At 34.0% G+C, this 14120-nt stretch overlaps 1 protein-coding gene across 1 annotated transcript in view; it reads left to right on the top strand.

Moving 5' to 3' along the window:
- Positions 1-14120, top strand: part of btv (dynein cytoplasmic heavy chain beethoven) — a 1245321-nt gene that overhangs the window by 123485 nt on the left and 1107716 nt on the right. Inside the window, exon 8 of the mRNA XM_090394552.1 lies at positions 421-577. Coding sequence (XP_090250678.1) covers positions 421-577 — 157 coding nt within the window. The remainder of the gene's footprint in view (positions 1-420; positions 578-14120) is intronic.

Here is a 14120-nt window from a genome sequence, read left to right as displayed (position 1 = left end):
GAGGAAGATAAAATTCTCCAGCATATTCACTCTGTTCATCTTTTAACATGTTAAGAAAGAACAAAAAATGAAGTGGTTGAATTACTGGGAGGGTTTACTTGCTACTAGTCAGTAAATTAGTTCATGTTAAGTATACTATGGTATGGTATAAGTATACTCTAACACGGTAGTTTCCATAATTTTCATGATGTATTAAATTATGTCACTTTATAAGATTCTCTTAAAGCTTGATATGTGCTTTGTGTTGACTTAGTATTTATGAATAGACATATTCATAAATACTAATAGATTTAATAAATTTAATAGATTTAATAAATACTAATAGACAAATAGATTTAAAATTTTGATATGGATTGTTAAAACTTTTCTTATACATTTAAATCATTTTGCGTCATTGACTTAATTATGTGTCTTTCACAGAGAATTGCTCCTTAGTCAGTTATCAGAATATGTGAAAACTGTAAAAAGAGAATTTGCACTTTGCTTAGAAGGCAGAAAGGAACATTCCACATTGCAGCTATCAAATATGCCAGAAGTTATAGGTAACATTTTGTGGGCAAGACAGTTGGAGACAAAGGTCTGTTTATTACTTATTCATTTTGTTTTCTGAATCTTATGTTCTTATTATTGGAGTTGTTTGGTGACACATGAAAGACGATTGTTGTAACATGTCTGATTAAAAAAAAAAAAAAAAAAAAGCTATCTTTTGATTTCTAACTTGATTACTGTATAATTTAAGTTAGAATTTACAGTTATATAGTCATAATTGAATATTAAGTGTTTTTTTGAGTTGACTGTATGTTCAATTTTTTTTTAAATTGAAAGTGAGTTGTTTGTGTGTGTGTTAAGCAAAAATGGTGGGGGCATGTTAGACATTTGTTAAAAAGTGAGTGTTAGAAATATTTGTATCAAAAGCAAGATAATTGTGTAGTGAATGCTTTTGAGAAAAGGTGCAAAAATGTGATAGGAATGAAGTATAAAGTAACTCAAGTGTGAGTTAGAAGAAAAATAACTCAGAAGAACTGAAAAAAGTGACAAGTGAGGTTGCTTTAATGAGAGAAATAGCATGATGGCCAAAATGTCATTATTGAGGAAATTCAGTATGAGAGGCATTGGAAGATGCATTTTGTTTAATGCATTTATTTACTGTTAAAAATTTGTATGTGATAAGCAAGAATGGTGGGGTGTGTCAGAAGTGTCGCATAAGTGAGTATCAGAATCAAGTTAACAGTGTAGTAATTATGAAATAAGGGTGAAGAAAAAAAATATAGAGTATATGTGATTGTGATTTCCTGGCATGAAGAACAAAGATATTACTGATGCTATTAGAATGCAAAGAAGTAAAGTTGGTTTGCGTGTGATAAGCAAAAATGGTAAGATGTGTTGGAAGTGCTGCAAAAAGTGAATATTAGAAGTGTTTTTATCAAAAGTGTTTATATCAATAGTGAGTATCAGAAGTGTTTATATCAATAGTGAGTATCAAAAGTGTTTATATCAATAGTGAGTATCAGAAGTGTTTATATCAAATGCAGGATAACAGTGTAGTGCATTTTATGAAATAATCATAAAGAGAAAAATATAGAAAGGCAAATGAAGTAAATGTGAGTTGGAAAGAAAAATAATAGGAGAAGTGAAAAAAGAAGAGATCAGTGAGGTTGCTTTAACGAGAGAAGTATATAATACAGCAGAGAATAGCAGGAAAGGAGATGTGAGAGGGAGGAGTAAGAGAATGTTAATGAACTGAAAAGGGAATATTGAGACAATATTTTACATTTATTGCATAATTAAGAGTATGCTTGATGAGTACAATAGTTATTGTCACTGATAGTGATTTCCTGGCATTAAGAACAAAGATATTAGTGATGTATTAGAATGTAAAGAGGTAAAGTGAAAGAATTAATAATTTTGGTTGGAATGAATGATTTAAAAGGTGAAAGTATGGAATGTGATCGGATATGAAATAGCTACTGGAAGAAGTGAAAAGAAGGGAGAGAGAGAGTGTTAAGTTGTGTGTCGCCAAGGTATGATATGAATGAAGTGAGAAGAACATGTATGATTTTAAATGAATCAGTTCATAGGTAGTGTAAGAGGAATTTGTGTGCACTTTTTATGTTTGAAATTTGATGGATGAAATGACTTGTATATGAGTGATGCATTTCACTCGATTGAATTCGGAATTAGGTGTTTGGAGAATATTTTGTTTAGTGTGTGTGTGTGTGTGTGTGTGTGTGTGGTTGGGGGGACATCTGAGCATATTTGCAAGTATCCTTACCTTAGGTGAGTGAATGTGAGAAAATGAGAAATATCAAAGAATGCTGAATGCAGTTACTTGGGTCTCAAAACTGAATGGGACACTCATTGAAAGATGCAAGAGTATCTTTACAGTTAAAGGGATATTGCAATGCATGTACAGTAAAACATCAGGAACAATGGCTAGGCCATTAATCAATTAAACAAGTCTCCCACTGTTTTGTTTGTAGCAATAGCTGACAGTGAAAAGTCATTGTGAACAGAATTGAAGTTAGACACACCACCAACATAAGTGGTGTCAACTGAAAAGAATTCAAATTGGTAGAAGAATCAGAGAAGTACCACACTTGAAACCCAATTGAAATTACATAGATGAAAATGGCTAAAACAGGTGAGATCATGATAAATAATAAACATAGGATGGGCAGAGAAAGGAAGAAGTTCCAGTAGAATTCAACACGTCATAAAATATAAATTTACTAATATAAATTTAAAATATAAATTAAAGATAATAAAACTTACTTGTGCCTAAGGTCCTGTAGAATGGTCTCCTAAGGAAGGAGAGAAAATTTTCAAGTCATTAGAGAAGGCATCTGACACATTTGCATGTTGCCCAGGTATGAGAATGATGAGCTGAGAAAGTGAACAAAAATTATGAATGGATTGCTAGCAGCGTTGTGTATTGAAAGGAGTTCATTTTGTGAATGCATGGGACGAATCTGTGGGATGGATAGAGCTGTATAAAAGGGATGGGCTACATTTAAATGGATTTGGTGTGAGTCAGTTGGAGAAACTATTGCTACAAGAGAAAATAATGACTGAAGTGAATAGAAGAGGAAGCAAGAGATGTTGTGGAAGAACAAGAAAGTAAGGTAGGAGAGTGTATGAATAGAGATTTGAGAGGCACAGGTGAAAAGAATGTGTGTGAGAGGAAGAGAAAAGGAGCACAAGACGGACAGGAAAATGGGCAGAATCACAGTGGGCAGGGAGACACTGTATGAAAAGTTAGATGATGGTTGCAGGAGTAGAAGTGTACAAGAAAGGATTAAGATAGTCAAGAATGTGGGGTTGACGTTTAGATCTGGGGAGAGGTGTAATATCAGTGATGATAGAGAGGAATGGATGGGGGGGGGAATCATATCATTCGCTCAAAAATTATGGGTACAAATGAAACATGATTGAATGAGGGTGACATTCTTACAGGAATAGAGATGGATGGATATGTAGTCTTTCAGGCAGATAGGCAAGGCAAAAAGGGAGGAGGAATGTTATTGATGATGGCAGAGGAGTTGTACCCATCTAAAATGCAAGGAACAAATACTGATAATGATTTTGAAACAGTTTGGTGTGAATGCAGTGAAAAGGAAATGGTACAATGTGGAATGCAGTGAAAAGGAAATGTTTAGGCAAATTGGTCTGACTAATAAGAAAAGGGTGATCATTATGGGCAATTTCAATTATGGTAATATAGACTGGAATGAACAGACAGCATTAGGAACCAAAGAGAATGAATTCTTGACTTTTTTTTTTTTTTTCATATCAGACTTTTGTGAGAAAGGGTTATATGTGGAACTATAAGGTAGTTGATTATAACAAACTCGGGAGGTGGCTTTCAGTAATATCATGGAATGAGAAATTGGATGGGATGGAAATCAGTTCTGCATGGTCTCTATCAGGAAGTATCTGGCAAAGGCAATGACTGAGTGTATTCCAAAGGTCAGGAGATTAAATGAGATTGGTGTAAAGTGAATGACTGAAGAGATGAAGCATGCACTCTGGAAGAAAAAAGGCATTGTGGAAGTACAAAGAAGTACTCCTCACATGAAGAGTACAAAGAGCAAGCTTAGGAAGGTACTTGCTTGGAAGGGTAGCAAAAGTGCAGTATGAGCAGCAGTTAGCAAATAATGCTAAAAGAAATCCTAGGGTTTTTTTTTTTTTTTTTGATTTGTGGCCAGTAAAAGGAAGTTTGATTATGGAGGGGTGGAGATGTTGGTCAATGATAATGAGAGAATGATAAATATGGAGGAGGATATAGTAGAAATGTTAAATGAGCAGTTCATTAAAGTATTCTATCCTTGTGATTGTAACCTAATGCAGAACTTAAGAGCAAGGGAATGAGTGAAGAACCAATGATTGTCAGTGAGCAGGAGATATATATGAGGAATTGAGTAAACTTGATGTCAAAAAGGCCATGAGACTTTTTAACAGCCTTACTTCTACATATATTAGTGTTCTCTGCAGTGATTGTGGATAGGGACTTCAAATGTTTTGGATATTTTGCTAAAATTGTGAGGACAACACAGTGGATTATGGGAATAATGCAGAGCACACTAAATGTAGAAGTAAGGCTGTTATGATTCTATTGTAGATTGTTTTGATCAGGTTGCAGATGGATTACTATGTACAGATTTGGTCACCTGGTTTTCAAAAGGATGATGAGTTGTTTGAGAGGATTCAGAAGTTATTGACTATCAGTTTCCAGTGTCTAGAATGTGGAATATGAGGAAAGATTGAGAGAATCCAAATTACAGAGCCGAGTGATAGAAGGAAGAGTGGAGAAATGATTGAGATGTATAAGTTGATAAGGGTAATTAACAGATTAACATGGAGCTGGAGACAGAGGGAAAATGAGAGGCTATCTCTGGAAGCTGTATAAGGCAAGTGTGAGCAAGGGGATGAGGAGTAGATTTTTTGCATGGAGAGTGGTAGGTGATTGGAATTCATTGCCTGTGAATGTGGGGAGTGCAGAGACCGTTGAATGCATTTAAGTCACAGCATGATGATCTGTGCATGTCAGACTGTGACCTCTCTTGATGAGTCTCATGAGTCTCTTGATTCCATGGAGGTCTGCTGATAATAAGAATAATAAAAAAGAAAAATGGAATAGTGGGCCCTTGTTGGATCTAAACAGACAGGATAGGATATAAATTCAGACATAGAAATGTTTTTGAAAAATTGGAGGAAAGGACAAAGCCAATAATAATGGTAAGTTCCTACTTGATTATTATTCAGGACACAGGTTACTGATGAGTGTTAGACTACTCATTGCTAACATTCAGTTTCAACATAAAAACGTGCACAGATTCACGTGGAGAGGGGTACAAGAAAAAAAAAGTCTTATGTACTACACCTAAACCTCTTTTTACGCAATAGATATGTTCCTAAAAATTACGTGTGAATAGAATTCGTGTAAAAAGAACTACTGACTCCATAGAAAAAGTGAAGATTGATTCCAAACCTGAAATATAAGCAAAATAATGAAAAAACAAACAAACATTAAATTCATTAGGATCATAAGATTTTTATTTACATTTCATGGAGAACACATATACATATAATGAATTTTAATAACTTTAAAAAAAAAAATTCATTTCAGTTGTTTGCTAAGGATTCTATAAAAAAAAGTATGTTATTTGCTATCAGTTTTTGACAATAAACGTGAAAGCTTTCGTTTTCGTTAGACTGTAATATCACTAGAACTACTAGATATGGTATTATCATTATCGACTTGTGGAATTCTTCTTGTCATGTCTTGAACAAAAGTATACCACTGGTTGTTTCACTAGTTTTAGGAATGAACTCAGTTATTAATTGCTTTGTTGATGCTTTAGATAAGTCGCTATATAATTCTCTGTATGAAGACATTAACAACTTAAGCTCATGTGAAAACGTCCCAGCACGTTCTTCATTTGGATCATGTCGGGCAAAATAATTGCCTAAATTACTGGCCAGTTTAAGACTTTTAATAATATCAGCAGTAAAAGTAGGATTATCTTGATCATCATCATTAACTTCTTTGCTTTCAGGAGTCTCAGAAACAATCTCCACTATTTCGTCTTCACTAAGAGGTTTATCAATTAACAATTCTTCGATATCTGCTGACGTAAGATCATTGAATCCTTCTCTGCCAATTTCACATGCCAAACTTTATATTGATTTATAGTATGATTGAAGGGAACAGGAGCATTCTCTTTAACACATGCGGGCCAAATAGTTTTCCAGCATGCATTCATAGTTTCTGGTCTCAATTCAGATAACGATAATCGAACCTGATCAATACAGTCCATAATTGAAAACTTTTTTCCACACATCCATAACTGACAGTGTTTCATCATCATTTAGCTTGTTCAAAACGTACTGAAATGTTCGTCTGACATAATATGTTTTAAAAGTCACAGTTATACCCTGATCTAGAGGTTCAATGATGTGGTATTGGGCGGCAGAAAAAAAAAATTGCACATTTGGGTGTTCTATGGCAAGATGTCCGGGTGCATTATCAAGAATCAAAAGCACTTTAAATTCGAGACCCTTGTCGTTCAAATAGCGTCTAACTTCTGGCACAAAATGTTTGTGGAACCATTCAGTGAAAATATCAATGGTAACCTAAGCTTTTTTTGTTGGCCATCCAGTGAACTGGCAATTTTTGAAAATCTATGCCTTTCGTTGCCAGTGGTTTTAATGGTCGATTTATGAACAGTGGTTTTAACATCCGATCTCCTAAAGCGTTCAAACAAAATAGGAGTGTTATGCGATCCTTTGCTGCTTTGAACCCACCAACAGTTTTTTTGCATTTTTGATATGCAAGTTCTGTTTGGCATTTTTTTCCAGAAAAGGCCAGTTTCATCCATATTCCAAACTTGTTCACAAGTGTAACATCCATCTTCAATTATTTTAGCAAGTTTTTGTGGAAATGCTTTACCTTTACCTTCTGCTGATGAAACAGCTTTACCAGCTGTTTCATCAGCAGAATCCGTTTCACGTTCAATTTTTATATTATGAAGAGCATGTGTTTTAATGAACTTAGCCAGCCAACCATTGCTTGCATGAAATTCATATTTTTTTCCTCGATTGAGATGAAGTATCTGGCTGCAGTTTTTTAAATCTGTTCATAAAATCTCAGTTCTGATTGCTGATGAAATTTCTCTCAACTGGCATTCTTTTTTTTACATTATCTTCTATTCACATCACTAAAGCTTTTTCGGCCTTTTCTAGAACAACATCTCTTGTGTATGATGATAATTTTGCACTCGATTTTGTACCAGAACATACCGCTTTTCTAATAGCCTCTTCATTTTTCTTTATAGATCTGACAGTTGATTCACGGACTCCAAAATGCTTATCCACAGCCGTCGCACCTTTCCCAGTTTGAAGACGATCTAAAATTTGAATTTTTATACCCAAGGAAATGGCTTTCCTTTTTTTTTTGGTTATCGGCAACATTAAAATCTTCGGTTAATGAAATTAAAGTTTGAAAATTACATATAGCTTACCATTTATTATTTCTTGGCAAATTATTAATTTTATAACACGGTTTTTATTTTAATTTCAAATGCAAATGCAAAAAATGCGGTAACTGTGTTGTCTACTCAAACACCAAATTCAAACTGCTAAGAACTGCTTTTTTATGCGCAGTCAGTTATGTAATTCGGGGAATTCCCAATAAATGAAATTCATAAGAATTTAGAATTTTCTTAATTGAAACAAGAATGCAATTCTACAAAATTCTCAGAATTTTCTTGAATTACAGATTTTTTCCTAGCTTAGACTTTAGGTTGGTCGCGTAAAAGTGAATAAAAATTGCGTAAAAAAATCGCATAAAAAGAGGTTTAAGTGTATAAATCTTATGGCCTGTATTATTGTTGACAGTGATAACTTCACACTGGATTTAGAAAAATCAGAATTCCATAGTGGATGCAGGAAATTATAGCGCAATCCTGGAAAAAGAAGAAAGAATATCAACAAGTTCCGAGTTGCTCTAAGAGAATGCAGAAAAAAATATAACAGTTAAGCTGTGTATAAAATTAGCTAAAGAATAGTAAGAATATAGAAGATAAATATTATGAAGGTAGCCTTCCTAATATTCTTAATAGCCTTTTGAAAAGCTTAGAAACAGAGTACAGTGAAAAAATCAGGGATGATAAACTTGCATAAAAACTGAAACTAAAGATATTCTGATATCTGTAATAACTGCTCTGAAAAACTTAAATGAAGCAGCCTTTGACAGAACAGACGTATAAAATATTCAAGAGAAATGAGTCAAAAGTACATATATGAATACTCAAAGTAGAAAAAAATATTATTATTTCTGTATGTTAATACAGACAGAGTTTGATTCTATTAAAAATGCTCAAATATGGTGGTATAAATGTTTTACATAATTCAGAAGGCCTTGTCTGATAGTCGAATTCCAGATAATCAGAATGAATTTAGAATTTACCAAGAAGAAGTAGAATTTATTAAATGAAATTTGAGGGACACAGACCCTGAGAAAGACAGTGAAAAAAATGAAGAGACCAGATAAGAGAAGATCTTAAAAAAAGGAAACCTGAATTAATGCAGTATTCATGAAGGAAGAATTTGGGAGGATAGAAAAAATGGAGAGATTTGATGTGCCTGACCTGGCAGTTTTTGTTGGAACAGTTGTTGCTTAAAAAGTTGGGTTAGAAATGAAATGGTTGATAAAAGCCTGGAGAACAGATAAGAGTTCTAAGAAAAATTATGGGAACAAACAGATAGTATCTGTGGCAGAATTGTATTTAAAAGAATGAAGATATTAGGAGGAAACTTTACATTCTTAGCATTCAGGAATGTGTTAGTGGAGGTAGTCTAAGGTGTGGTGGTCATATAAACAGAATTGGAAAGGAAAGTAAAATGAATGTTTGATGCTAAGATGGCAGGAAAAGACCCAGCAGAAGACCAAGATCTAGTTGGAGTGATGTAACAAAAAGTGTGCAAGAAGCCAGAAATATAAGATCTGACAGTATTGGAGTGTTGACTAGTGATAGAATAATTTAGAGGGAAATTGTTGACAGAACATTAATAATGATGTGAACTTAAATGTATACTCCCTTAGTATACAATTAATACAATCATCAAATGGTGGCACTTTGATAAAACATATCAGGAAATTGATCATGTGTTGAACTACTGCTCCAGGCTGTAGCTCAACACATCATGACATGAAAAACTGCAAGGGACGAATTTAAGTAGTGCCTGGGAAATGATCATGAGTATGCAACTAGCAGGTCAAATGAAATTCCAGAGAGAGAGAGTTCTTTTGCCACATAGTAAGTAAAGGGAAGAATGTTTTCCTTTAGTGTTACACAGTGATCAGCATTTGTTTAGACAAACTATGGAGACTACAACCATGTTGGAATTAATTACTTTAATTACTGACATTTTGACCTTCATATTAAGGTCATCATCTGGAGCATACACATATATATACACAAAGACAAGCTATATTACATTTCGAACAGTATGCTAAAGAGATAATAATTTGATCAACCGTTATTCTACTGGCCTGACCTCTAGTTTAGAAAAAATTACATTAAAGCTATATTCTGTTTATAACATCATCATAGAACAAATTCATATAGATAGTTTTATATGAATTACTTACAGTCCTATTTATAATTAACTCTTAGACAAAAAGGTTATGTGGGTAGAATATGTACCCTGCATATTCTTGGTATTTTAAGATCATCATTATTGTTAAGATATGGGTGGTTGATAAGAATTTCACAGACCTCCTTAAATTTACATTCATACCTTTGGTGTGATGTAAACAACAGGTGCCTTTCCAGTCAGTTGACTGAATATGTGCATATGATATGTGTTTATAATATGTGAATAATAATGTGAAGAATAATATGTGAATATGATAGAATATGGAATTCTACCCACATAACCTTTTTGTCTAAGAGTTAATTATAAATAGGACTATAAGTAATTCAAGTGTAAGTAAGAAAGATAGTAAGTAATAATTCAAGTGTATTTTAAGTGTCAAGTAATGCTAGCCCTGGTGCCAAGTGGTTACTGTATCTGCTCTCCAGCCAAGAGGCTGTGGGTTTGAATCTTGCCATGGGCATGGATGTTTGTGATTGTCTTAGTAACACTGTATGGAAAAGGAATCTGTGACCCTACCACTTATTAATAGCAGAAGATTTCACTCCCAAAACTCGGTGAGGTACAGGAGTGACCATATGATGTCTATGAACGTCAAATCGGATTATTTATTTTATTTATTATTATTTTTTCTATAAGTGTTCCAGTGTCTTGACAATCTCTCTAATATAACAACTCTCATGTTAAATTAGGACAGCACTTTTGCAGTAATAAAACTATCTATATGAATTTGCTCTTTGATGATATAAATAGAATATAGCTTTGATGTAGTTTTTTTTCTCCACTAGAGGTCAGGCCAGTAAAATAACGATTGAGCAGTTCATTGTCTCTTTGGCATACTGTTTTAAATGCAATATAGTTTGTCTCTGTATATATGTATATATATACTCCAGATGATGACCTTAATATAAAGGTCGAAACATTAGGAAATTAAAGTAATTAATTCTAACATGGTTCTAGTCTCCATAATTTGTCTGAAATGAAAGGGAAGAATATGAAAAAATAATGGATGCTGGTTGCAAGTGACAGAAGCAGAAGAAATAGTTGAATTAGTTAGTATGTACTTTTCAAGTGTATCATCCATATGGAGATAATGCAGCGACTGATGTAACGGGGATAGATATGAGAATGGAGTAAAGTGAACTTGAAGTGTGTAGGATATTAAGATCATTATGATTACAGTCATAGAATTGAATGAAATACCAGCTGTTATATTATGGGCAAGTTCAAGAAAAATTGCAGTATACTCCTAACTAGGCTGTTTTAGTTATATCATCAGATCCTTCCAAGGAAGTGGAAAGAGGCAAAGATAGTCCTGTTACATAAAGAACTGAAGTAGCAAATTATAGCACAATTAGTATCTTAGGAGTGGCAGTAAGGTGTTGAGAAACTTGTTAATACCAGAATCCAGAAATGGATGAATAGGAATATGATGCTCTGTAGGAGACACCCTATCTTTGTAAAGGGTAGGTCTTAGTAATTTATTCACTATCTACAATAAAGTGACAGTTGAACTGGGCATGGCTACAGCTTTGACAGGATACTGCATGAGATCATATTATATGAATTGTAGCTCATAGGGATGGACACAAAGCTGGTGACATGGATAAGAATTAGTTGATGATAGACATCAGAGAGTAGTATATGGCAGAGTTGAATTAAAAAGAAGGTAGGTTACTAGTGATTTGTCTCGAGTAAGATTTTCCTTCTGATATTGTTAAGTTTTTTATTTTGTTATTACTCTGGATAATTTACATTCAGAATAAATTGTACCAACAGATTAAAAGTATAGCAATGGGAAGTTCTCTTTCACATGCTAATTCATTTATGGAATGCTTCGAACAACTTCACCTCAGCAGTATTTCTCCCAAACCTATGCTTTGGTACAGATATCTTGTTGATATCTTTGCACTTTCAAATGGTTCATTTTATCTAGACAATTGTGTATTCAAAATAAATACAGTTCATCCCAGAATTGTATTTAGAAAAAAGAACTCTGGGATGAACTGTATTTATTTTGTCACTTTTTTTTATCATTCACTTGAGAAAAAGAAGAACACAACCAGTTTGCTTTTTTGGAACTGCTAATTCTTTGTCATCCAGATGCAGTTTTCATTTCTCATAGTTTTGGAAGAAAATTTGCTTAGACCATAATATTCATGCAAAGTAGCACCATCCTTAAAAAATTGGGACTATTAAGATTTTAATACATTTTATCCATGCTTAATGTTCAACAGATGACTCTATACATAAAATTGCACACATCAAATCAAACCTTCTTCTTAAATTGTTTTAGTGAAGCCTTTTAACAAAGCTCTTAACAGCTATAGGATTCCTGCTTCTTCTGTTCAAGAACTTACTTGTATTCCACTTCACTACATTAAAACATTATTTGAACATGTTGCAAAAAATTTTAAAGCCTCTCTACATCTATGGCATTTTGTCATGTTAGGAAAATCTCAATTTTTCTCTTTTTGCTAAAAGACAAGCTTCTTCCACAGGCAGCTACCATATCCCTTAATCTTGTGGCCTATGTTATTTTGACAGTCTTGAAGATCTGCCTTTGTCTGCCATGCGGAACATAAATCTTATATCAAGTATCTTGAATAGGAGCAATCTGACTGAATATGTCTGAATATTGCTGAATATGTCATCTCTACTAAGCCCAACCGGCCTGGCTGGCCGAGTGGTTAGCTTATCCGCTTCCAAGCCAACAGGCTGTGGGTTCGAATCCCACTTAGGCATGGATGTTTGTTATATCCTCTCCCAATATGGACTTGGTCACCATGGGAGCAGTAGACCCAAAATCTCCCACAATGGGAGAGGCCTTCACCTGGTAGTGGGTAGAAAAAAATAGGCTAAAATTTATTTTTTATTTTATTTACTAAGCACAGAACCCTAGGGAATAAGATAAAAATCTTGCATAAGAGAAAATCCCTTATAAAAGAAGGTCTTTTTACAGAAACCCGTGAAACATTACCACATCTTCTAAAATTAAATGGATCCCATAGGGAACAAATATTGACTTGGATTTCAATCAGCTAACCCTTTTTATTTATTTTTATTATTTTTATATTATTTAATTTTACTTTAATTACGAATTAATTGACTATTACCTTATTCTACTTTATAAAATCATACTGTTAACTGTATTTTATTGTGTTCCATTTTATAGTTGTTCTTGAGATGTCTTTATATACAGAGACAAAAATTCTAATTGAAATTAATCTTTAACTGTAATGTAATTGTACTAAAAACAGTCTTTTAAATTGTGTAGCATGGCTTTAATTCCTTATAATAGTGCTTCATTTGTTTACATGCTGGATACAAGTATTCTTCAGTGGTGTTTATTATACTAATTTTGCTCATTTATGGTGTTTGTTGTTTATGTGCTTGCTGCTTGTTTTACCATAAAGAAGTGCACATCAGTGGCATGGAAAGCTTCGGCACAAAGATTGAGTTTTTTCCTGGATTTTTTTCAGTAGATGTGCTGTGAGAACTGGCTCATGTATTCATCAAAAAAGAGTAAAATATTTGTGGACTCTTAGGCTGAAGGAAAAGAAGGAAAGTATACATATAAAGTGTGTATATATACAGGGTGTTCGGGATAAATTTGACAGTTTCGTAAGGAAAAAGAAAATCTTCTTTGTATCTATTAAATTTAATGAATTGACAAAAAAACATTACAGGCAAAGTTAATTACAATACTATCAACAAGATTTACTCAAAATAACCACCATTAGCATCGATCACAGCTTCAATTCTGCTTCGGAACCTCGAACAAGCTGATGCTACAGTCTCCCTGGGAAGGGCCGCAAAAACTGTTTTAATTTTATCCATTAACTGGGCTTTTGTATTACTGGAAGTGCGATTGGTGTCTTTTTCAACTGCGCCCCATACAAAATAATCCATGGGGTTAAGGTCTGGGGAGTTTGGAGGCCAAACATTTGGACTGGTGAAGTCGTAGAAATTTTCAGACAACCATTTTTGACTTTTCCCAGAGGTGTGGCAAGGGGCCGAATCCTGCTGCCATACATACGGCCTACCATTGGCTACCCTTGTTATCCAGGGCTTGACTACAGTTAGCAACTCCACGAACAAAGCCCGAATTCCAATGCCAGGGTTCTTCAACACCTGTTCCTGCAGATTTGCGAGGAATTCTGCTGTACGAACGCAATCAGATCGTCTGCTAGGGATCTTTCTTCTTGCTACATCCTCGTAGTCACCATTGCAAGTCTCTAGTTCATGCCTGATTGTTTTTACTGTATTCAGGGAGCATTGGGCAGCAGTCGTAATATCCTTATTTTGATGGCGGGCACGAATCATCATGATACAAGTTATTCTCTTCCATGATTCAGGTGGGTTCCAGCTATCCATCCTTTCTGACATCTTGTATATGAATGAAGAAGGGTCCAAACTTTTAAATGAAGAGAAGTGTGTGTTAATACATGTAACTTACGGAA

The sequence above is a fragment of the Typopeltis vanoorti genome, chromosome 6 (assembly GCF_054136105.1).
Source record: "Typopeltis vanoorti isolate ZY-2024b chromosome 6, IOZ_Tvanoo_1.0, whole genome shotgun sequence".
In the NCBI taxonomy this organism is placed as follows: Eukaryota; Metazoa; Arthropoda; class Arachnida; order Uropygi; family Thelyphonidae; genus Typopeltis; species Typopeltis vanoorti.
Note: the sequence above shows the minus strand (reverse complement) of the source record. Positions and strands in the feature narration are given on the sequence as shown.